The sequence below is a fragment of the Tamandua tetradactyla genome, chromosome 3, assembly GCF_023851605.1.
Source record: "Tamandua tetradactyla isolate mTamTet1 chromosome 3, mTamTet1.pri, whole genome shotgun sequence".
In the NCBI taxonomy this organism is placed as follows: Eukaryota; Metazoa; Chordata; class Mammalia; order Pilosa; family Myrmecophagidae; genus Tamandua; species Tamandua tetradactyla.
The window spans coordinates 140,390,254-140,414,993 of NC_135329.1; the positions used below are offsets into that span (position 1 = coordinate 140,390,254).

At 35.3% G+C, this 24,740-nt stretch overlaps 1 protein-coding gene across 1 annotated transcript in view; it reads right to left on the minus strand.

The window, feature by feature from the left end:
- Nucleotides 1–24,740, minus strand: part of SPC25 (SPC25 component of NDC80 kinetochore complex) — a 36,043-nt gene that overhangs the window by 5,252 nt on the left and 6,051 nt on the right. Inside the window, exons 4-6 of the mRNA XM_077151946.1 lie at nucleotides 21,044–21,190; nucleotides 19,940–20,044; nucleotides 12,685–12,783 (exon numbers count right to left, since the gene is read on the minus strand). Of these exons, the coding sequence (XP_077008061.1) occupies nucleotides 12,685–12,783; nucleotides 19,940–20,044; nucleotides 21,044–21,190 (351 nt within the window). The remainder of the gene's footprint in view (nucleotides 1–12,684; nucleotides 12,784–19,939; nucleotides 20,045–21,043; nucleotides 21,191–24,740) is intronic.

A 24,740-nucleotide genomic window follows, 5' to 3' on the forward strand; every position in this document is an offset into this window, starting at 1 on the left:
GCAGGGATAAGTTTCATAGGGGTGAACCCCAAGATCAAGGGCTCAGTCTATTGATTTGGTTGTCCCCACTGCTTGCCAAGAATATCAGATATTCTCCAAATGGGGAAGGTGAATATTTCCTTTCTCCCAGTCCCTTCCTGGGATTTTGCAAATACTTCTTTATTCACTGCCTGTATCAGTTTGAATCTATTGTGCATCCCAGAAAAGTCATGTCCTTTAACCCTCAATTCAATATTGCTGGGTGGAATCTATTGTGCATCCCAGAAAAGTCATGCCCTTTAATCCTCAATTCAATATTGCTGGTGGAATCTTTCTGGTTGTTTCCATGGAGATATGAACCACCCAATTGTGGGTGGTAATTTTTGATTAGATGGTTTCCACTGAGATGTGTCTCCACCCATTCAAGATGGGGTAGCTTACTGGAGCCCTTTAAGAGGGAACCATTTTGGAAAAAGCTTTAGAGACCTTTGGAGATGAAGAAAGAAAATGCCCCTGGGGTAGCTTCTTGAAACAAGAAGCCAGGAGAGAAAGCTAGCAGACTTCACCATGTCCCCTTCCAGCTGTGAGAGAAACCCTGAACTTCACTGGCTTTTCTTGAGTGAAGGTAACCACTTGCTGGTGCCTTAATTTGGACATTTTCATAGCCTTACCTTAATGTGGACATATTCACGAGCTTAGGACTGTAAACTTACAACTTAATAAATTTCCCTTTTAAGAGCCATTCTGTTTCTGGTGCATAACATTCCAGCAGCTTATAAACTAGAACATTGCCCAAGTACTCTAGGATATATTGGGGCATCACAGTAACCCGTACAAACCAACAAAATCTCACACCCTATTCAAGATTCTGTGTACTTGGGGTATTCAACTAATCTGACCAAACAAGTTACATTAGTTAGTGTACTACTCAAAATACACATTTTGCATCAGTTAAACATCTCTCCCTTTGGTCTCACACAGAAGTTGAAGTTTCAAAATACGGATCATATCATCCTTTACCTTGTATTCTACCCCAGTCCTATCCAGATCAGATTCATTCATATCTCTAATTGAAGTCTGATTCCTTTTTCAACTTTTTAAACAGTTCCTGTATGGGGTACTGCTGACTTTTATAGATTCAGAGCTCTAATTCAGGTGTCACATAAATACCCCAACCAACTCTGGCTCTTGACAAGGGAACCTTGGGGCTTTTTTTTTCTCCCTCTTCCTTTTTAAAACTATTCTATTTAGCTCATTAGAGAAAACCTCAGGCATTTTCAATTGTCAGCCCTAACCCATGCAAGGGCAGAGTTAAGACAGGTCTGAGAGATAAAGTAACAAACAAGTTAAGTGGAGATAATTCCGTGAAGGGCTAATCTTGCCTAAGAAGAGGTGTGAGGGGTCAGCTCAAGTGGTAGTTCACAGTCAGCGAATTCAGACCCCAAGGATTGAGCCCTAAACCCGCTTTCTCCCTCAGCCTCTGTCCCAACCATACCCCTGGCAGATACAGGGTCAGCTTAGAATTAAAGGCTCCACACCACTTTACTCTGGTGGTGAGCTGCAGGCTGACAAAACCGCCTGCTGAACAGGATAGGAAAAGCACAGTGTCTAGAGGTTCTGTAGGAAAGTCAGACAACCTGCTGCCTCAGGGAAACTTTACACTGATTACACCCTCCTCCTGAGACCTGGGCCTGTCTTTTCTGGGAAAATCTAATTGGGGTTGATCATATCTGGGGAGAATCTCCTAAAAAAAAAGTTCCATTTTAAGGCAGGGCAAGAATCAGAAAAACAAGAGATGAAAACTTCTGATCAGTTAAATAGAAGCTATGCTAGTAGAGGTCTAGAATAAATTGAACTGAACACCTAACAACAGATGGATAACAAAGCCAACCAACAAGAAAACCCTAGGTAAAGGAGTGGAAATAATCTCCATTATAAATTAATCAAGGAAATCAGATGCCTAGACACCAGCAAAAAATTAAGAGTCATACTAGGAAAAATGGAAATATGGATCAGTCAAAGGAACAAACTAACACTTTAAATGAGTCAGGAGTTGAATCAACTAGTTAAAGTTATTCAATCAGTTTAAAAATCAAATCAATGAGTTGAAGAAAGATATGGCAAAAGACATAAAGGATACAAAGAAGACACTGGGCAACCATAAAGAAGAACTCAAAAGCTTGAGAAAACAAATGGCAGAACTTATGGAAATGAAAGTCACAACAGAAAAGATGAAAAACACAATGCAGACTTACAACAGCATATTTGAAGAGGAGGAAGAAAGGATTAGTGAACTAGAGGACAGGACATCTGAAATCCTACATATAAAAGAACAGATAGAGAAAAGAAGGGAAGATATGAGCGGGTCTCAAGGAATTGAATGACAACATGAAGTGTATGAATATACATACTATGGGTATCCCAGGAGAAGGAATGGGAAAAGGGGGTAAAAGAATAATGAGGGAAATAATCGCTGAAAATTTCCCATCTCTTCGGAAAGACAAAATTACAGATCCAAGAAGTACAGCATACCCCAAACAGAATAGATCTGCACAGACCTACTCAAGTGACTTACTAATCAGATTGTCAAATGTCAAAGACAAAAAGAATTCTGAAAGCAAGAGAAAAGCAATTCATCACATACAAGGGAAGACTATGTGCAAGTTTTTCAGCAGAAATCATGGAGGAGAGAAGACAATGGTATGATATATTTAAGATACTAAAAGAGAAAAACCACCAACCAAAAATTCTAAACCTAGTAAATTGTCCTTCAAAAATGAGGGAGTGTGCAGTGCAACACTGTCTTAGTGGCAGAATTCTCGCCTACCATGCCAGAGACCCAGCTCAATTCCTGGAGCCTACCAATGCCAAAAAAAAAAAAAAGAGTGCTTAAAATTTTTTAGACAGTCACTAAGTGTTTATGAATAAGAGAACTGCTGTACAAGAAAGACTAAAAGAAGCACTACAGGCAGATAGGAAAAGATAGGACGGAGAGGTCTGGAGAACAGTGTAAAAATGAAGACTATCAATAAGGATAAAAAGAGAGAGGAAAAAAAAGACACATAAAATCCAAAAGACAAAATAGTAGAAGTATAACCTTTAGTGTAATAACATTAAATGTTAATGGATTAGAGTGGATAACGGTGGCTCAGTGGCAGAGTTCTTGCCTGCCGTGCCAGACACCCAGGTTCGATGCCTAGTGCCTGCCCATGTGAAAAAAAAAAAAGAGTTAATGGATTAAACTCCCCAATTAAAAGACATAGACAGGTAGAATGGATTAAAAAACAGGACCTATCCATATACTGTCTATAAGGACTCACGCTAGACAAAAGGACAAAAATAGGTTGAAAATGAAAGGTTGGAAGGTTATTTCACACAACAGGGATAGCTATACTAAGATCCAACAAATCAGACTTCAAATGTAAAACAATTAAAAGAGACTAAGAAGGATACTGTTCTAGTTTGCTAGCTGCTGGAATGCAATATACCAGAAACAGAATGGCTTTTAAAAAGGGGAACCCAGTAAGTTGCTAGTTTACAGTTCCAAAGCTGAGAAAATGTTCCAATTAAAACAAGTCTATAGAAATGTCCAATCAAAAGGCATTCATCCAGGGAAAGATACCTTGGTCCAGGGAAAGATAAGGCTGATGAAGTTCAGGGTTTCTCTCTCAAGTGAGAAGGCACACAGCAAACACAGTCAAGGCTTCTCTCTCAGCTGGAAGAGCACATGGTGAACATGGAATCATCTGCTAGCTTTCTCTCCTGGTTTCCGGCTTCATGAAGCGCCCCAGGAGGCATTTTCCTTCTTTATCTCCAAAGGTTGCTGGCTGGTGGACTCTGCTTCTCACGGCTATGTCGTTCTGCTCTGCTCTCTCTGAATTTCTTTCATTCTCCAAAATGTTTCCTCTTTTATAGGACTCCAGAAACTTATCAAGACCCACCCAAATGGGTGGAGACATGTCATCACCTAATCCAGCTTAACAACCACTCTTGATTAAATCACATCTCCAGGGAGATGATCTGATTACCGTTTCAAACATACAGTATTGAATAGGGATTATTCTGCCTTTATGAAATGGGATTTAGATTAAAACATGGCTTTTCTAGGAGACATACATCCTTTCAAACCAGCACAGACACTATATTTATGAAAGAAATAATTCATCAAGAAGACAAAATAATCATAAATATTTATGCATCGAGCCAGAGTGCCCCAAAACACATGAGGCACACACTTGCAACACTGAAGAGAAAAGCAGACATATCTACAATAGTTGAAGACTTCAATACATCAATGAGTAGAAAATCTAGATGGAGGATCAATAGGAAACAGAAATTGAAAATAATATGATAAATAAACTAGATTTAACAGACAGTTAAAGAACATTGGGGTTAGTTTGCTGTTCTTTCTCTAGTTCCTTCAAGTAAACAGTTAATTCCTTGATTTTTACCCCACAATGGCAGGATACACACTTTTCTCAAGACTCATGGATCATTCTCCAGGATAGACCATATATTGGGTCACAAAGCAAGTCTCAATAAATTTAAATTATACAAAATTCTTTTTCAGATCATAATGGAATGAAGTTGGAAACCAATAACAGGCAGGAGGCTGGAAAATTCACAAATATATGGAAACTAAATAGCACACTCTTAAAACAACCAGTGAGTCAAGGAAGAAATTACAAGAGAAATCTTTAAATATCTTAAGCAAATGAAAATTAAAATACTACATATCAGGACTTATGAGATGCAGCACAGGTGATGATGAAAGGGAAATTTATTGACCTAAATGAAGGGCAAAAATCAAGGAATTAACTGTTTACTTGAAGGAACTAGAGAAAGAACAGCAAACTAACCCCAAAGCAAACAGAAAGAAAGAAATAACAAAAATTAGAGCAGAAAGAAATGAAATTGAGAACATGAAAACAATAGAGAGAATCAACAAAACCAGGAATTGGTTCTTTGAGAAAATCAATAAAATCAATGGACCCTTAGCTAGGCTGACAAAAAAAGAGATAGAGAGAGAGAGAGAGGATGCAAATAAATACAATCAGAAATGGAAAGAGAGACATAATTACTGACCTCACAGAAATAAAGAAGATAATGAGGATATTATGAGCAACATCTGCTCATAAACTAGACAACATAGATGAAATGGACAACTTCCTAGAAAGGCATGAAAACCAACATTGACTCAAGAAAAAACAGACAACCTTGACAAACCAATCACAAGTAAAGAGATTGAATCAGTCACCAAGAAGATCCCAACAAAGAAAAGTCCAGGACCAGATGGCTATAGTGAATTCTACCAAGCATTTAAGAAATAATTAGTACCAATCCTGCTCAAACTCTTCAAAAAAATTGAAGAGGAGGGAAAGCTACCTAACTCATTCTATGAAGCCAATATCACCCTAATATCAAAACCAGACAAAGATACCATAAGAAAAAAATTACAGACCAATTTCTTTAATGAATGTAGATATAAGAATCCTTGACAAACTACTAGCAAATTGAATCCAGCAGCACATTAAAAGAATTATACACCATGACCAAGTGGGATCTACTCCACATATGCAAAGCTGGTTCAACACAAGAAAATCAATTAATATAATACATATCAATAAGTCAAAGAGGGAAAAGCACATAAACATTTTGACTGATTTAGAAAATGCATTTGACAAAATTCAACATCCTTTCTTGATGAAAAGACTTCAAAGGATAGGAATAGAAGGGAACTTCCTCCACATGATAAAGGAGATATATGAAAAACATACAACTAATATCATACTCAGTGGGGAAAGACAAAGTTTTCCCGCCCAGATCAGTAATAAGACAAGGATGACTGACCACTGTCACGAATGTTATTCAACACTGAGCTGGAAGTTCTAGCTCTTAGGCAAGCAAAAGAAATAAAATAGGCATCCAAATTGAAAAGGAAGAAGTAAAACTCCCACTATTTGCAGATGACTTCTATGTCAAAAATGCCAAAAAAATCTACTGCAAAGCTACTAGGGATCATAAAAGAGTACAGCAAAGTTGCAGAGTAGAAAAGCAACAACAAAACAGCATGGTACTGGCATAAAGACAGATACACTGACCAATGGAATTGAATTGAGTGTTCAAAAATAGACCTTCTCATCTATGGATAATTGATCTTTCATAAGGCCTTCAAGTCAACTGGGACAGAGCAGCCTCTTCAATAAATGGTGCTTGGAGAATTGGATATCCATATGGAAAAGAATGAAAGAGGATCTCTATCTCACACCTTATACAAAAATTAAGTCAAAATAGATCAAAGACCTAAACATTAGCAGGAGACCAGGGTTCAATTCCTGGTCCATGTACTTCCTAAAAACAAACAAACAAGAAAACCAACCAACAAAAAAACAAACAAAAATTCAACAAATTGTTTTGCAATATGGGATATTCCCATGGAAAAAGAATGAAATGTGACCCCCGCCATACAGCATACAAAACAAACAAACAAACAAAAACCTAAACATTAGAGCTAAGACCATAAAACTTTTAGAAGACAATGTATGGGAAACATTTTATAGACCTTCTAATAGGGCATGGTTTCCTAGACCTTATACCGAAAGCACGAGCAGTGAAAACGGAAATAGATAAATGGGATCTCCTCAAAATAAAACACTTTTGTGCATCAAAGAACTTTTTCAGGAAAGTAAAAAGGCAGCCTATGCAATGGGAGACAATATTTGGAAACCACATATCAGATAAGGGTTTAACATCCAGAACATATAAAGAGATTCTGCAATGCAACAACAAAAAGACAAATAACCCAATTAAAAAATGGGCAAAAGACTTGGACAGACACTTTTCCAAAGAGGAAATACAAAGGGCTCAAAAACATATGAAAAGACCTTCAACCTCACTGGCTATTAGGGAAATGCACATCAAAACCACAATGAGATACACCTACTAGAATGGCCATTATCCAAAAAAACAAGTGCTGGAGAGGACGTGGTGAGAGAGGCACTTATTCACTGTTGGTGGGAATTGCTGAATGTGTAACAGTTCTGGAAGGCAATTTGGTGGTTCCTCAGGAAGCTTATAGAATTACTAGATAAACCAACAATTCCAATTCTAGGTATATATTCTGAGGAACTGAAGGCAAGGACAGAAACTGACATTTACACACTGATGTTTATAGCAGTATTAACAATTGTAAGAGATGGAAACAGCCAAATGTCCATCAACAGACAAGTGACTAAACCAACCGTGGTATATACATACAATGGAATATGACACAGTTGTAAGACAGTATAAAGTCATGATGCATATAACAATGTGGATGAATTTTGAGGACATTATACTGGGTGAAATCAGTCAGAAACAAAAGGACAAATACTGTGTAGTCTCACTAATATGAACTAATATTAATGAGCAAAAATTAATGTTAATTAATTTTTGAGTTAAAATTGAGAACACAGGTTATCAGGAGATACAAAGAAGGTAGCAATTAGGCATTTGATGATGAAGGAGTACAGAATGTTAAACAGGATTGATTGTAAAGATCCAAAAATGGATAGCACAATGTTATCTGATGGTAGCACAATACTGTAAGTACATTGAATGGACCTGAGCATGAGTAGGGTTGAGGGAAGATGGTTGGGGGTATGTATGACACTAGAAGGAAAGATACATGATAAAGACTGGGATGGTGTAACTGAGCAAAGCCTAGAATGGACAATGATGGTGATTAAATGTACAAATATAAGAATGTTTTACATGAGGGAGAACAAATGAATGTCAACATTGCAAGGTGATGATGGTATACAGAAACAATACAATCAATGAAAACTAGGGTCTATAGTTAGCAGTAGCATTGTTATATGCTTCCATTGATTGTAACACAGGCAATATGCCAAAACTAAATGTCAATAAGCTGTTGATATGAAGAGGGGTATGGGATCTTTTGCAAAAGTAAAGGAAATGTCCATAAATAGACTGTGGCAGTGAAGTCATGGCTATATGATTATACCAGGAATCACTGATTTTTTTACTTATGTTGGATTATATGACATGTGAATAACACTTTAATATGAACAGAGAGATACAAACTGTTAGAGAAAATGTAGAGAGATGTACCTATACACTTTTAGTTGGGAAGTATAGTGGTGCAGCCCCTCTGGAGAGGCTAGTTGTGGGGTTGCCATATGACCCTGCAACCCAGTTGCTAGGTATATACTTGGAAGAACCGAGATTGGGGACAGGAATGGACATTTGCACAATATTTATGGTGGTAGTGTTCAAGATCTGCAATGGATGAAGGTGGCCTAAAGGTATATCAACTGATGAATGGAAGGGGGAACTGTGGTGGATACATACAATGGACTACTGAGCAACTGCAAGAAAGAATGAAATTGTGAGGCATGGAACTAGATGAATGAAACTTGAGGACAGTGTGTTGAGTAAAATAAGCCAGAAAGGAAAAGAAAAATATTATGTTTCACTAATTTAGACTAATTAAAATGTACAAACTTTGAGACTTAATTTGAGAACCATAGGTTATTAGGGGAAGCCTATTGGAAAGGTACCTAGACAGTAAGCTTTTATAGCAGTCATATCTATTCCTGAGTTTTAACTGTTATTGCTAAATTCTGAGATGCTGAGCTTTTTGTGTATAACCTCATCATTCCCTGAACTTTGGGTATCAGTGTGACACCTGAGATTCAGAGTTAGAGTTCTGCAGCTATGAAAGTCAGTACTACCCTATACAGCAACTGTTAACAACACTGAAAAAGTGATCATACTTCAATTTGAGAAATAAATGAAGCTGATTTGGAGTAGGACTAAGATAAACCAGACTAAAGGGTAAATGATGAAATTGTTTATTAAGACTTCAGCTTCCTTGTGAGACCAAATGAAAAGATGTTTATTTGGTGCAAAATTTCTATTTTCAGCAGCACAATATCTAATTTAATTTGTATGGTCAGTTTATTCAAATGCCATAATTACATGGGACCTTGAATAGGGAGTGAGATCTTTTTAGTTTGTGCAGGTTAGTGTGATGCCCCAATACATTCCAGAGCAATCTGGGCAGAAGATAAAAACAAGTATTTTCAAACTCCCATGAGAGACTGGTGAAAAAACTGGAAATATTAACTTCCCCACTTGGGGAAGAACTGATATTCCTGCAAGCACTGGGGACTGTTAAGTTCATAGGCCAGGCCCTAGATCTTGGGCTTGTGCCTATAAAACTTATTCCTGTATCATAAGGAGAAGCTAAGCCTATTTACAAGTATGCCTGAGAGTCACCCCCAAAGAAGTTCTTATGTTGTTCAGATGTGGCCTCTCTAAGCCAACTCTATAGGTGAACTCACTGCCCTCCTCCCTACATAGGACATGACTCCCAGAGGTATAAATCTTCCTGGTAACATGGGATATGACTCCCAGGGATGAACCTAGCCCTGGCATGGTGGGACTGAGAAAGCCTTCTTGATCAAAAGGGGGAAGAGAAATGAAACAAAATAAAGTGTCAGTGGCTGAGAGATTTCAAATAGGGTCAAGAGGTCATTCTAAAGATTATTCTTATGCAGTATATAGGTACCACTTTTCAGTTTTTGGTGAATTGGAGTGGCTAGAGGGAAATACCTGATACTGCAGAAGTGCAATCCAGCAGCCTTGAGTATTTAAGATGATTTATACCTATAGAGTTTTTTAAGTGTGACCCTGTGATTGTGAAAACCTTGTGACTGATACTCCTCTTATCCAGTACATAGATAGATGAGTAAAAAAACAAGGACAATATAATAAATAAATAATAGAGCAGACAGATTGGGGTGTAGGGGGTGGTTTCGGTATTTCTTTTTACTTTTATTTTTATTCCTATTTTTATTTTTTTCAAGTAATGAAAATGTTCAAAAATCTATTATGATGAAGAATGTACAGCTATATGATGATACTGTAAACCACTGTTTATTTACTTTTGATGTTTCTATGATATATATTAATAAATTGCATTAAAAAAAGAATATATAGATGGCAGTTCAATTGTGGCTCAGTGGCAGAATTCTCACCTGCCATGCCAAAGACCCAGATTCGATCCCTGGTGCCTGCTCATGCAAAAAAAAAAGAAGAATATATATATAGAAATTCTGTAGCTCAACAATAAAAGACAAACAACCCAAATAAAAAATGGGCAAAAGACTTGAATAGATATGCGTTGGTTTGAAAGGAAATCTTAGAAAAGCCATGTTTTAATCCTGACCCATCTGGTGGCGGCAACAGTTTCTTTTAATCCCTATCAGGCACTATAGGCTGAAAACTTGATTAGATTATCTCCACAGAGATGTGACTGGACCAATTGTGAGTATTCACCTTTGATTAGAGGGAGATGTGGCTCCACCTATTTCAGGTGGGTCTTGATTAGTTTACTGGAATCCTTTAAAAGAGGAAACATGTTGGAGAGAGAGAGGCACGAGAACCACAAAGCCCACACAGCAAGAGACCTTTGGAGATGAAAAAGGAAAACATCCCTAGGGGCGCTTCATGAAACCAGAGGCCTGAAGAGAAAGCTAGCAGATGTCACCATGTTTGCCATGTGCCTTTTCAGTTGAAAGAAACCTTGAACATCAGCCTTGAACCAAAGTATCTTTCCTTGATGCCTTAGATTAGACATTTCTATAGGTGTGCTTTAATTGGGACGTTTTCACAGCCTTAGAAATGTAAACTTGCAACTTAATAAATTCCCTTTGAAAAGCCATTCCATCTCTGGTTTATTGCAGTTTGGCAGCTAGCAAACTAGAAAAAGACATTTCTCCAAAGAGGATATACAAATGGCTAAAAAGTATATGAAAATATGCTCAACATAATAGCTATTCGGGAAACAAAAAATCAAAACCACAATGAGATATCATTTCCCACCTATTAGAATGGCCACTATTAAAGACTTATTCACTGTGGTAGGAGCACAAAATGGTGTAGCTGCAATAGAAGACAGTGTGGCAGTTTCTCAGAAACTTATGTATAGAATTACCATTTGACCTGGCAAGTCCACTTCTAGGTATATACCCAAAAGAATTAGAAGCAGGATTTTGAACAGATATGTGCACACCAATGGTCATATTGGCATTATTCACAACTGCCAAAAAGATGGAAGCAACCCAAGTGTCATCAACCAATGAATGGATAAATAAAATGTGGTATATACATACAACGGAATATTATTCAGCATAAAAAGAATGAAGTTCTGATATATACAACAACCTGGATGAACCCTAAAGATATCATGTTAAGTGAAATAAGCCATGCAAAGATATGATCTCACTAATATAAAATAATTAGAATAAGCAAACTCACTGAGTCAAAATCTGGAGTACAGGTTAACAGGAGCCAAGCTGGGGGTAGGGAATAAGGAGTTAATACTTGGGTTCTACAAAGCATCTATTTGTGGTGACTGTAAGGTCTTGGTAATGGTAGTTGTGACAATAGCAAAATACTGTGAATGTAATTAACAGCAATGAATTATATATGTGAATGCATTTAATAGGGGAAATTTTAGGTTGTGTACATGTTACTAGAATAAAAATTTTTCAAATAAGTATAGGTCTGTACAACACAAATAGTGAACCCTATTATAAACGATAGATAATAGCAAAATTACAAAATGTTTTCATGAACTGTAACAAATGTACCTCACTAATGCAAGGAGTTAATTATCAATACAGATACACTGAATACAAAAGAACCTTGTATTTTATGCATGACTTTTCTGTAAACCTACGACTTCGCTATTAAAAAAATAATAATATATGACTATCTGGCAACAAAGGATTTCCAATTTTAAAACAAAAACTGAGAAGAATATTGAAAGTGAGTTCAAAGGAATTTTGGGTTTGCTTTTTAAAATCTAGAAGTTGTTAGTAACAAATTTATCTAGACAGAAAAACAAACATCTGTATATACATTAGATCTCCAAAATATAAATTTCCATAAGAACAGGAATTGAATCACCAGGACACAATAGGGAGCAAACTCAGTAGTTTACCTGAGAGTGTCTGTCTGTTACATATGTTTTAAAATTATAATATAGGTGTAATGAGCTGAGAACCATTTTCTGAATCCCTATAAATTTGGGATTACTTGTATAGAAGTAGTAGAAGGATAAAAAAAAGATAAAAATACTTTCATTCTCTTTTTTTCACACAATTATTAATCATAAATATCCCCTATAATTGAAGGCCTTTTGGCCTGCTGAAGAATTACTAACTAAGCTAAATTTTTAGTGTTTGGGATTTTCAGGATGGGGAAATTTTTTTAAATTTATTTTTGAGAAAATATATTATCATAATCTGACAATTTTTTATATTAAAATTCACCTATTTGGAACAATTATAATATTCACACTTAGATAGCCATATATCCTTTGTAGCTTTAGTTTTATTTCAAGTTCTCTAGGACAATTCATGTTTGCATATAAAACACATTGGTCTTTTGTCTTCTCACAGATTTTTCAGCCACTGTGACTGTGACATACTGAAGAGAAGTTATTCATTAGGATCCCTAGATAACATTTACAAATCAAAACTATAGTCATGCTTTTAAAAAACAATATCCCAAGATGCACTACTAAAAAAGGAAGCAAAAGCTTATAGGAATATTACTTTCTTTCATATTCTGATCAAATAACATTTTGGGATGCCAATCTCAAAATACCAGTTAAGAGATATTGGTATATACCTTCATAGTCCCTTGCTTCATTCAGGCACAGGGAAAACATATATGGATTCTCAGGATGCTTAGAGTCAATATTAGTGAATATAAACTGTAATTTATCACCTGAAAAAAAGAAATTAAATTATTTAGTATGAGAATATTTTACTGTGCCATAGCTGTCAATGGTGATGTTTTCTTATCTCCATCCTTCACCAATATCTGTAATGCTAAATATAAATATTCATTTAAGCAACATCTCCAAATGTATGTTACAAATTAGCTTTAAATGTACTATCAAGCAAATTTAATTTGACTTTTTTAAACAGTTACTTGGATTTAAAGATCCAAAGATCTCCAACTCCTCCCAAGGAAGTTAATCTACCTGGTAGAAGTTAAAATGGCAGCCACAAAGTATACATTTGTATACAATTTAGCTTTGTCCTATAGTATAAAAACAGAAAATTTCTTTAAAAGTTACTTTAATTATAAAAATAAATCTTCAGGTGAACATGACTGAAAGAGGTTGTATAGACCCATGTGTCTCACTAATTAACACTATAAATATAATTAAGTTCCTGCATGAACTACTGCAAAGGTATGACTCTTGTACAAAGAGTGTATAAGTTCAGGGTATAGTGGGAAAACAACTATTGCATGCCTTGGGCTATATTTACAGGAAAATATCAACAGTACCACAGCAACACCAGGAAAAATTGTGGGGGAAGAGACAAGATTACATATTTTTAGTGAGTGTGTGTTTTTTGGTTATCTTTCTCTTGGGAACAATGAAATTATCTAAAATCAAGAGTGTTTGATGGACTATTGATTTTGGACATTATACATGATGCCCAATGAATAGAGGTGGCTAAAGGATGCATTGACTGAGAAGTAGATTGGCGAATGATGGTGTATAAGTATGATCGAATATTGTGTTGCTACAAAAAGGAACGAAGTTGTGAAGCATGTAATGTTGTGAATGAACTTGTGAGACATTTGGTGGGGCAAAATAAGCCAGAAATAAAGAAACAATTCTTGTATGGTCTCATTTAGAAAATACTTATAAGAAAACAGAGGCTTAGATTGTAAACTTGTATAGCAATCAAATTTAGTTTGGAGTGGTAATTGTTATTTCTGGATTTTGAGAAGCTATTTTATATATGTATAATCTAGTATTTAGAGATAAAAACAAAGCTGATCAGGTTGGGATTAAGGGAATTCAGAATAAAGGGGTAAGGAAGACATTGTCTGAATTTTAGAATTTCATCTACTCTTTAAAACCAAAGGAAGAAAGGTTTATTTTGTCCAGAACTTACATTTTCTGTAGCACATAATCTAATTTAACCTGTCTGGATATGTAATTTAAACAATGCAAACAGAGAGAGCCCAGAATAAGAATGAAGGCCTTTAATCCTGTATAGCTTAATGTAATGCCTGGATATATCCCAGAGTATATTAAGCAGATAATAAAAAAGTATTGGCAAAGTCCCTTAAGGGATGGGGGAAAAAATATAAAACTATTGAACTTTACCAGCAGGGAAATTCCAGGTACTGTATCAAGCATTAGGGACACTGAAATCAGTAGTCCAAGCCCTTGATCTTGAGGCTTGCTCTTGTGACGCTTAGGTATGTAGTGAGAAGCTTAACCTACCTACTGGAGTTACTACTAAGAGTTACTTGCAGAGGACCACTTTCGTTGATCAGATGTGGCCTCTCTCTCTCTAAGCCCAACTTTGCAAGTGAAATTATTGCCTTCCCACCTACAAGGGACATGACATCCAGTTGTGGAAGTCTCCCTGGCAGCACAGGAGATGACTTCCAGGGATAAACTTGGCCCTGACACCATGGAGTCAACAATGCCATCCTGACCAAAAGGGGGAAAAGAAGTATAAGGTATCAGTGGTGGAGAGTATTCAAATTAAGTCAAGAGGCTACTCTGAAGGTCACTTTTATGTGATCCTCAGTTAAACATTGCTACCTACCATAATTTGCTAAACCCCAACCAAAATCATTCCTGTCAATTCTAAAGGACACCTAAGGAGTTATAGAAGATACTACAAAGGTTCCAGAACTAGGGTAACTTTCCAGAAACCTACAACCTTCAGATGGGTCCCTGGACCAGCTAAGTTCTGAAATGCAGAGGGGCCAGCCTCTCCAAAACATCAACCAGCTCTATTCCTCTAGTCCATATATTATTGACAGCCCCTTCCAACATGAAAAAGTTAGACTAGGCATAGCCCAAATACCCCTAAAGAGTGGGAGAAAGATAAAAGTTGATGGTAGAGTTATACAGAGAAGGTAGGGTTTAATAAATGATTATGATTGTTGACTCTTTGTATTGATATTTCTTTTAGTCTGCAGTATCTTAGAACAGCTAGAAGTAAAACCTGAAATTGTGGAATTGTAATCCATATCAAACTCTGAAATCTGCTCTACAACTAACTGTTGTGCTGTGCTTTGAAATTTACTGCTTTTATATATACATTATTTTCAGAAAAAAGTCGAATGTGATGATAAATGCATAGCTATATGATGAAAAAAAGAATACAAGGTTTAAAAGCAAAGGAAGAGAAGAAGCTATTCAAGGAAGAAATGTATTTCTGTCTCTGTCTAATTTGATAAGGATTAAATGCCTAAATTGTATAGGGAAGAAATGTATTTCTGCCTCTGTCTAATTTGACAAGGATTAAATGCCTAAATTTGCTCTAGAAAAAAAAATAAAATAAAATCTCCAGAAACTTCAAAAAAATTTGTCTTGCATTCAACTTCAAAATGAAATAATTATGTCAGTACACTAGATGTTTTAATCTGCTAATAGTAATGGGAGGGGTAAGTGCCAAGGAGAAAAGATTTCATAAGATAGTCAGTTAAGCAAAATGAAGAGTTTAATTTGGGTTTTTCTCTTCTCGTTAAAACATTATTCCCTGGCTTTGAGGACTATGACAAAGGTCCATTTAAGGCTAAAATAATTGTAAAGCTTTAAAATTGACTGCTTAAAACCAAACCAAACCAAACCAAAAAGCACCTGGGGTGGAGGTGGGGGTATAAGATGGCAGTATAGGGAGATAAGGAATTTATTAGTCCCCTAGAGCAGCTAATAATTAGCTAGGAATTGTCTGGAACAACTGTTGTGGGATACCTATGTCCAGACACACATTATACACCAGTCTAGAACAAGTAGAAGGGCTGATATCAAAGCAGGGAATTAGTAAGTAAAGTCCTTAAACTGTGGAGGCTGGTGTTCCTCCCCCACTGGCCCAGCAGTTGTTGGAAACACTTCCCCATGAAAAAAATAAGCATTATCTACTAGAAAAAGGGAAGGTAGGTCAACCAAGCTCAAAATACAGCTTTAATGAACAAATTTGGACTGCCAAATACAAACTCCAAGCACAGATAAACCCAGAGGTCAGGAAAGTAACCCTAAGGTCTCTCCTGGCAAAGAGAAGGGGAAAAAAAAACATGCAAACAAAAACAGAGGCTTTTGGAGTCAGCTGAGCTCAGAATTATATTTATTTGATTGCCTGTTTAGATCCTTTAACCATGTATCTATTGGTCATTGTGCTTTTCCTGTCAGTTGTAATGGGTTTCTAATTTTAAAATTAAATTTTAAAATTAAATTTTAAAAAATTAAAAGGGCTATGCCCCAAGAAAAGGGGTACATAAAGTCAGCTATCAACTCTGGTTCTTGATGGCAAACCTTGCAAAAGGGCTGTGCCCCAAGAAAAGGGGTACATAAAGTCAGCTATCAACTCTGGTTCTTGATGGCAAACCTTGGGAACTAGGGACTGGCTCTGAAAAGGGACATTATTTTCTCTGTCTCTCTCTCTCCTTTTTTTAAGTATTCTAAGCCGCTCATTAGAGACAGCCTCAGGCATTTTCAATAGTGTCTCTCCTGTTTTTCCTTATCTGCCTGTAGTACTCTCTTTAGTATTTCTTATGGAGCAGGTCTCTTATTCACAAACCCTCTCAGTGTTTGTTTGAAAATATTTTAAACACTCCCTCATTTTGAAGGACAGTTTTGCCAGGTATAGAACTCTTGATTGGCAGTTTTTCTCTTTTAGCATCTTAAATATATCATACCACTACCTTTTCTCCTCCATGGTTTCTGCTGAGAAATCTGCACATAGTCTTATCAAGCTTCCCTTGTATATGATGGATCACTTTTCTCTTGCTTTCAGAATTCTTTTTGTCTTTGATATCTGACAACAGTGCCATCTTGCCTTGCCATCAGCCTTGATTCTTGAAGATGAATTTATAACTATATAGCTGTCACCATGTAACCATGTGATTATGAAAACCTTATGACTGACACTCTTTTTAGTCAGTTTAAGAAAATAGACAAAAAATAAATAAATAATGGGGGTGAGGGAAGGGGTATGGGATATTCTGGGTGTTCTTTTTTACTTTTATTTTAATTTTCATTCTTATTTTTATTGTTTGGGGAGTAATGAAAATGTTCAAAATTGGTTATGATGATGAATTCACAAATATATGCGGTTACTGTGAACCACTTAGATATGTGAATGTATCTCAATAAAATTGCATTTAAGAAAAGCATCTCAGGATGACAGGGAATATATACTTTGAGTCTAACAGAAAAAAAGCTCAAAGTTAGACCTTACATTCTCCTCTAATCCAACAGCTAATATATTTTTTAAAATTAGAAACCCATTACAACTGACAGGAAAAGCACAATGACCAATAGATACATGGTTAAAGGATCTAAACAGGCAATCAAATAAATATAATTGGTAAGTAAATGGGAAAAAATAGTCACCTTTTCATTAATAAGAAAGGAAATGCATTTTTTTTTTAAGTTCTATTTTTGTCTAGTCAACTGACAAGTCAAAGCAAGAAAATCTTTTTTTTTGCATGGGCAGGCACCAGGAATCAAACCCAGGTCTCTGGCATGGCAGGCGAGAACTCTGCCTGCTGAGCCACCATGGCCCACCCCAAAACAAAAAAAAAAATCTTTATTTTAAACTTGTCTTATTGTATAGTATAGCATATATACAAAGCAAAGAAATAAAAAAGCAATAGTTTTCAGCAAATACAGAATTCTGGAACTTGCTAGGCAGAGTGTATCTATAATGCTGGAAGAATTAACCATTCTTTGAAGAGAACCACTCTTCAAAAAGTGGTTACAGGATAGATCCCAGAGTTTGTCATGGGCTACCATATGATCCTCTCATATTTTTCCTTTTAGCTGCTCCAGAATATAGGAGGCTAGAGAGCTTAAATACTTTTTTATCACCACAATCAACTTTTTTTTTCTTTCTTTTTTGGTGACAATAATATATATACAAAAAAGCTATAAATTTCCAAGCACAGCACCACAATTAGTGGTAGAACATATTTCAGACTTTGACATGGGTTACAATTTCACAGTTTCAGTTTTTTACTTCTAGATGCTCTAAAATTCTGGAAACTAAAAGAGATCTCAATTTAATGAGTCAGCATTCATATTCATTTAAGTCCTATTTTCTATGTATAATTCCACCATCATCTTTGATCTTTCCATACCTTTCATTGGGATTGTCTGGGTTATGGCAATTCTAAATTTTTGATGATGGAAGGGTCTGTCACTGATATGGGGTAGGGAGATGGATGTTCTGAAGAGGCTGGGCTAGGTGTCAGGACAAAAATTTTTTAAGAAATATAATTCTTGCAATAATTCAATGAAATAGGTATGCTCATATACTGTAGATATGTGTGCAGAAAAGACCATACCACAGCAGGACCGAGACTGCCATCCTTAAAAGCTTTAGAAAGGCCTGCTTACATGGCTGGCCCTTAGCTGGTGTAGAGGATCCCCACCACGATCCCCACATTTGATGATTCACTAGGAGTGCTTACAGGACCCTGCACAAAGTGGTACTCATGCTTATGATTTATTATGACAAAAGGATACAAATAAAAATCAGTAAAAGGAAAAGGCATGTGGGGCAAAGACTAGAGGAAACCAGGGGCAAGCTTTCCAGAGTTCCCTCCCAATGAAGTCACACAGGTCACTTAATCCTCCAGGAATGAGCTGTGACAACACATGTGAAGTGCTCCCAACCAGGGAAGCTTGTTAGAGACTCTGTGTCCAGGGTTTTTCTGGGGCTGGTCACGTAGACAGCCTGTGCTTGGTACATACCAAAATTCTAGACTCCCAGAAGGAAAACAGGTGTTGAGCATAAACCATATTGTTTGTATAAACTGCTTAGCCACCTAAACCACCGTTTGGTAAGTTACCCAACACCAGACAAAGGCCAACCTTATAAGCAAGACTTTCTAAGAACAAGTACAAGGCTTGTAATGTTAACTCTTTTCTGCACAGCTGACATCTGGGAACTTGGGTTTCACGTGTGTTCCCATCATTCCTAAAGGATAAGCATGGTTACTGTGCCTAAACTGTACCAAAAAATGTGGTCTGTGCTGAATTCCTGCTTTCCATCTGTAGTATAGAATTCTGGAACTTGCTAGGCAAAGTGTATCTATAATGCTGGAAGAATTAAGCACATCCTGTGAATCTACTGGGAAGTCTGAAGACTCTGGGAAACTTGTATCTGGTTTCTTCTAGACTTTACCCCATGTACCTTTTCCCTTTGCTGATTTTTATTGTTGATTTTGTGTATAAGCTGAGTCCTGTAAGTACTCTTAGTGAATCATCAAACCTAGAGGTAGTCTTGGGCACTCCTGACACAATAAGTATCACATTGGCACATATACATGTAATACCCATAGAAATATTCATACACTTTAATCCAATAATTCCTTTCTGGTAACCAATTCCATGGAAATAATACAAAAAAATGGGGAAGTCTTTTTCACTCTTATATTTCTAAGACTGAAAACCTGGAAGAATCCAAATCCAAAGTTATATTATATTAAAAGTAATACATGTGTTAAAAGAAAAAAAGTTATGCATGTGTTTAAACAGCAGGTAAAACATTGACTAAATTATGTTATATTAATAGAATGAATTATTACACCATCATTTGAAAGTGAACATTATCATGGCTGTAACAATTGGAGAAATCTAATGATACAATGCCAACTAAGAACAAGGAATAGAAATTATTTACATATCGATAAGCATACCTAAAATACCTTAAAATACTAGATGATAAATAACCAAAGCATGTGAAGATAATAAAAGTTTATGTAATTTTTTCCTATTCTCTAAAAAACTAATAATGTAGTCTTTATTTTAGTTGAAAATAATTTTTAAACTCCCCTCTACTTAAGAAAAGACATATTTTCTATTTTCATGTTATAGTTACATTAATAAACTTACCATAAATTTTTCGAATTTCTAGTCCAAGTCGATCTTTATATAAGTCTGCAGATTCCTGCAGCCTTTTCAATCTCTCTTCATTAGCTTTGTTAGCTGTTGAAATAGCTATGATTTGAAAACCAAAATACAGTATCAAGTATTTTAAATAACACTCAATTAATGCTCATTTTATAATTAAAAACTTGAGGTTTATAAAAATGATGCCAGACAAATGAATCTGTTTACCCTTCACAAAAGAGGCTTCTGTTCATTCGCATTGGAATGAAAACTTGGTTTAGAGAAAGGAACAGGCAATTAGAGGAGTAAGTTTTGTTCTATTTTATTCTGTAGTACACCATGAATAAACAGGCCAGGGATGTGAAGGACTAGCACAGAAACAGAAAGACTTCCTTTGCACTCTACTTTGATGTTTCTGTTTAGCAAAGGATATACCATTTGCTTTACTGTAAAAATATTCTATTCTTTTAAACATAACTATTTATCATGAGAACTAAGCCTTATTTTATGCTTTTTTTGTGTAAGTAAGACAATATTACCTAAATAATACTTAGAAGAAAAGAAAATAATTTCAGAACATAGCCCTGGATAAGAACTCTTTAAGAAAACACATTAACAAAACAAACTTTGCTACTGTCAAGAGATTAAAGAAAAAATGGGCAAACAGGGTTCCTTTTTAAAGGAAGCATTCCTTTGAATATGAAAGTTTTTAGATAGATAGACTTGGCAGCGTAATCAGTGCTAGTAGTTTCTGGCAGAAAATATGTGCTCTATAACTATTTGTTACACTATGGCATCTCCCAGGCAAATTTTACTTAGTAAAACTCTGTCCCACTTCGATTAATAAACCTCCCAAATTAATTTCATTATTATATGGTTGTATTGGAAATCAAAAGAAGAGGCCCTTTAAATAAAACAAAACAAAATAACCCACTAAGCCAATTTTACTAACATCTAGCAGAGATGAATGACTGGCTAAGACCCTAAGGTATGTTATGTTATCTACTTTTAGCAATGAACTAAAGAACAGTCAAGATGCACATAATAATTGTGAATCATCACCACTTTGAAATTTAGATAACATTAAACATGCAAATGAAAACTTACTTTCCTTCTTCTTTGCATATTCTTCCTTAAGATCCTGGATATTTGCAGTCAATACTTCCATTTCCTGCTTTTTGCATTTTACTTCAGCAATCAACTTTAATAAGTTATCTTTTTTTTCTTGAATGAGTTTATTCTGCTGGCAGATCTCTGTAAGAAAGCAAAAGTTATCAGCTAGAACAGATATCCTCTGCTCTTCAACATGTATCTAAGATAAGAAACGACCAAGATTTATCAACCTTCATAAGCTTAACACAAAATGTTTGGATTGATAAGCATTCCTAGAAATTCAAAACTGGTAAAAGACCAATATGGAAAACAAAATCCTAATCTATTCTCTCTTACTTGTCTTTGGAAACAAAAATGAGGAGCCAACAATAATAACCAAGCTAAGCCAAGAAGTAGAAAATCAAGAGATCACTACCCTTTCCCCCTCCATCAGCAATTGTCATCTCCAAATAAATACATAAAGAAAACCCACCACCAAAGACAACCAAACTCTAGAAGATGGATTCACACAGCGCTGTAAAGAAAAGCCAATTTCAATGCTATACGAATTATTCTGGACCATTAGCAAAAAGAGAAGAGGAAGGAAGGAAGGGAGAGAGGAGGGAGGGAATATAGATTGATTTTATAGTTAGCCTAATTCTGCACAGCACTACATCCCCACAACCATACAAACTAATCTCACTTATAGCAATAATTATAAAAATGCTTCATAAAATATTAACTACATTAAAAATAATCCACTAAGAGCAAATATGATTTGTTCTAAGGATATAAAGTGAAGGTGTAATATTAGAAAAATCCATCATAAGAATAGGTGATGAAGTGGCATTTTATATAAATTTAGCACTCACTCCTGATGCTAGAAACAGGACATTTCTTTAAAAACAAAAACTTCTCAAACCTCCTAATGTACTTAAAGTGAAAAACACTTTAAGTGTTTTAAGGAAAAGGCATTTCCTTGAAAAAACAAACAAACAACAACAAAAAACAAGAAGGTACCTGCTATCATCATATTTAGGATTTTCCTTATTAATCTACAGACATCTACCTAGAATACAGAAAAATCTCCTTAATCTACTGTGAATCCTTACAGACTAAACACAACAAAATAAACAGCTTTCATAAATAATACCAGTAATTAATCTGCAAGTGAGAAATGTTGTAAGTATGCTAATACTAGTGACTGCAATATGGTTTTTGCTATTCCATGCTATTTTTAAGTCCTGAAATCTTCTCATATTTTGTAGCTATCTCAGATATTGTTTAGCACCTTATTTGCCCTTCTCAATTCTAATCTCCCCACTCTCTCTGTCTTTCTGTGTCTCTGTCACCATCCATTCAGACCTTTTCAACCCCGTTAACCACTCAATTTCTGCAACTATCACATCCCTCACACACACACTCAAAATAAAAATGACACCTGTAAGTAAACCCTGTAAGTAAACCTGGCCAAAGGAATCTGCTAAAGTGGGCAACTCCTTGCTAGAAAAGCAAATATACTCTCAGGACCATTCTTCCTCTGTTGGCTGAAGAAAACAGATACAAACCATGGCTTATTAGGGCCCACTGTCCAGAGGCAGTGGTGTGGAAATTGCCAATCAGGGTCACTAAACACTGCGGGAAGGTACTAGAGTCCAAGACTCTAAAGAGGATACTGAGGGCAAAGAAGCAGAGCCAGTAGAGCCAGAGGGACACTTCATAATTTGCTAAGGAATTTTTAATTTGAATTAAATATTTAGTTTTATTAAAATTCAAATGAAATTTGAACATTTTAAAATGCCATCGATACCAGTATTTCCAGCATTATATTAAATAAGCAAATATCTATTATCTATATCGTCATTTCATTTCAGTATTGTAATTATAAAGTAAATATATGTTCCAAGGATTAGTGATTTTAGGAAATACTTCCTTAAATAAAGTTAAATAAGCTGGTCTACCACAGGCCTTCTGAGTACATTACCATGAGTTTTCAAAAGCCAAATATATTATAACCTGTTTCCCAAATTTAACTGAGCATGGAATCCTTTCCTTGAGGAACATCTCCCAAAACTGGCATTCTTCAAGTAACTGGAAATTTTATTTACAGTGATAACAAACAAAATAGTTAGAATAACCTAGATCAAGAACTATGTAGGTTCTGTATGAAAACAATTATAAAACTCGCCTGCAACACATATTTGACTTGGATATGTGGAAAGGCATTTTATGTTCCTAAACAATATAAATATGCCACATAATCAAATTGACTTTTAGATTTAACATAGTTCTAAAGGAATTGGGATGGGAGAAGATTCCAATAAAAATTATTCTAAAATTTTTGAATATATATATATGAGGATAGTTAAGAAAATATAGAAAGAAAGAAAAAAAGAGAAGGGCTTATCTATTAGATTTAGCATTTGTGACTGTGACACTATAATACAATAAGGTACTAGTTGATGAACTAACATACAGCTCAGTGAAACAAAAAAGATATCTCCAAACAAATCTTGCTATATTTAAGATGTTATGATAAATGAAATATCATAATTCAGCATTAAAGAGGTAGATTACTCCATAAAGATGTTGAAATCCAAAATAAATTCCATATTTATTAACTATTTAAATATAAAAAATGGTATCTTACAAAACCTGACAGGTAGTATCTGTGACTATAAAATTAACGATGTGAGGGAAAGTCTTTTGTTTCAAAGACAAAAAGAAATCAAAGAAAAGGGCATATATTGGCTATATAAATTTTTCACCTTTTATTCAGGTGAAAAAATTCATAATTGACTCACATGAGAATAAAACTCTACTATTACTAGATACTTTGTTCAAGAGATTATCTTTATATGAATTTACTTAAACTTCACAGTGAGACTATTGGTAAGTATTTCTCTTTTTAAAGAGGAAAAAAGCTCAGCAGTTCAGTTACTTGCCCAAACCTGTATCTGTTGGGATACAATAAATAATAAGACCAGGATCCAAATTCAAGTTTTAACTTCCAAGGCTATGCTTTTGACTATTAAACCACTCTGCACCCAAGAAAGGGTTGCTATTCTTAATCTTCACAGAAAGACATAAATACAAATTTTAATGAGAAGAATAAAGGGATAAACATGAAATAAAGTTAGCTAACAAGTATAAAAGATAACATAACCTCAGTAGTAATCACAGAAATACAATTAAAACAATAACATACCAATTTTCATCTATTACAACAGTTCACGAAATTAATAGCCAGTGTTGACATGAATACAAAATGTTACAGTTCTTCCGGAAAATATTCTTGATACTGCAAAACCAAAGAGCCTTAAGGATGCTCATGCTCTTTAATCTAGTATTTGTGGTTTTATAAAGCCACCCTAAGAAAATAGGGTGTGGGCAAATATTTATACACAAACAAACTTTAGTGTTATTTATAATAATGAAAAACTGAAATCAGCCTAAATGTCTAATAAGTGAATTGTTAAATAAATATAGTATACCAATACAATGGAATATATTTTCCAAAGACTTTGGGAAACTACTCTTCAAGCAGAAAAAGAAAAAGCTCATACAAGGTTATATAGATCCCATGAACACAACTGTTTTTTTTTCCAAAAATCTACATATGCACATGAAAAGAAACTAGAAAGTAATATTCCAATATACTAAATGTTGTTCTCAAATTACTGATCTTTTCTATTTACTTTTCTGAATTTCC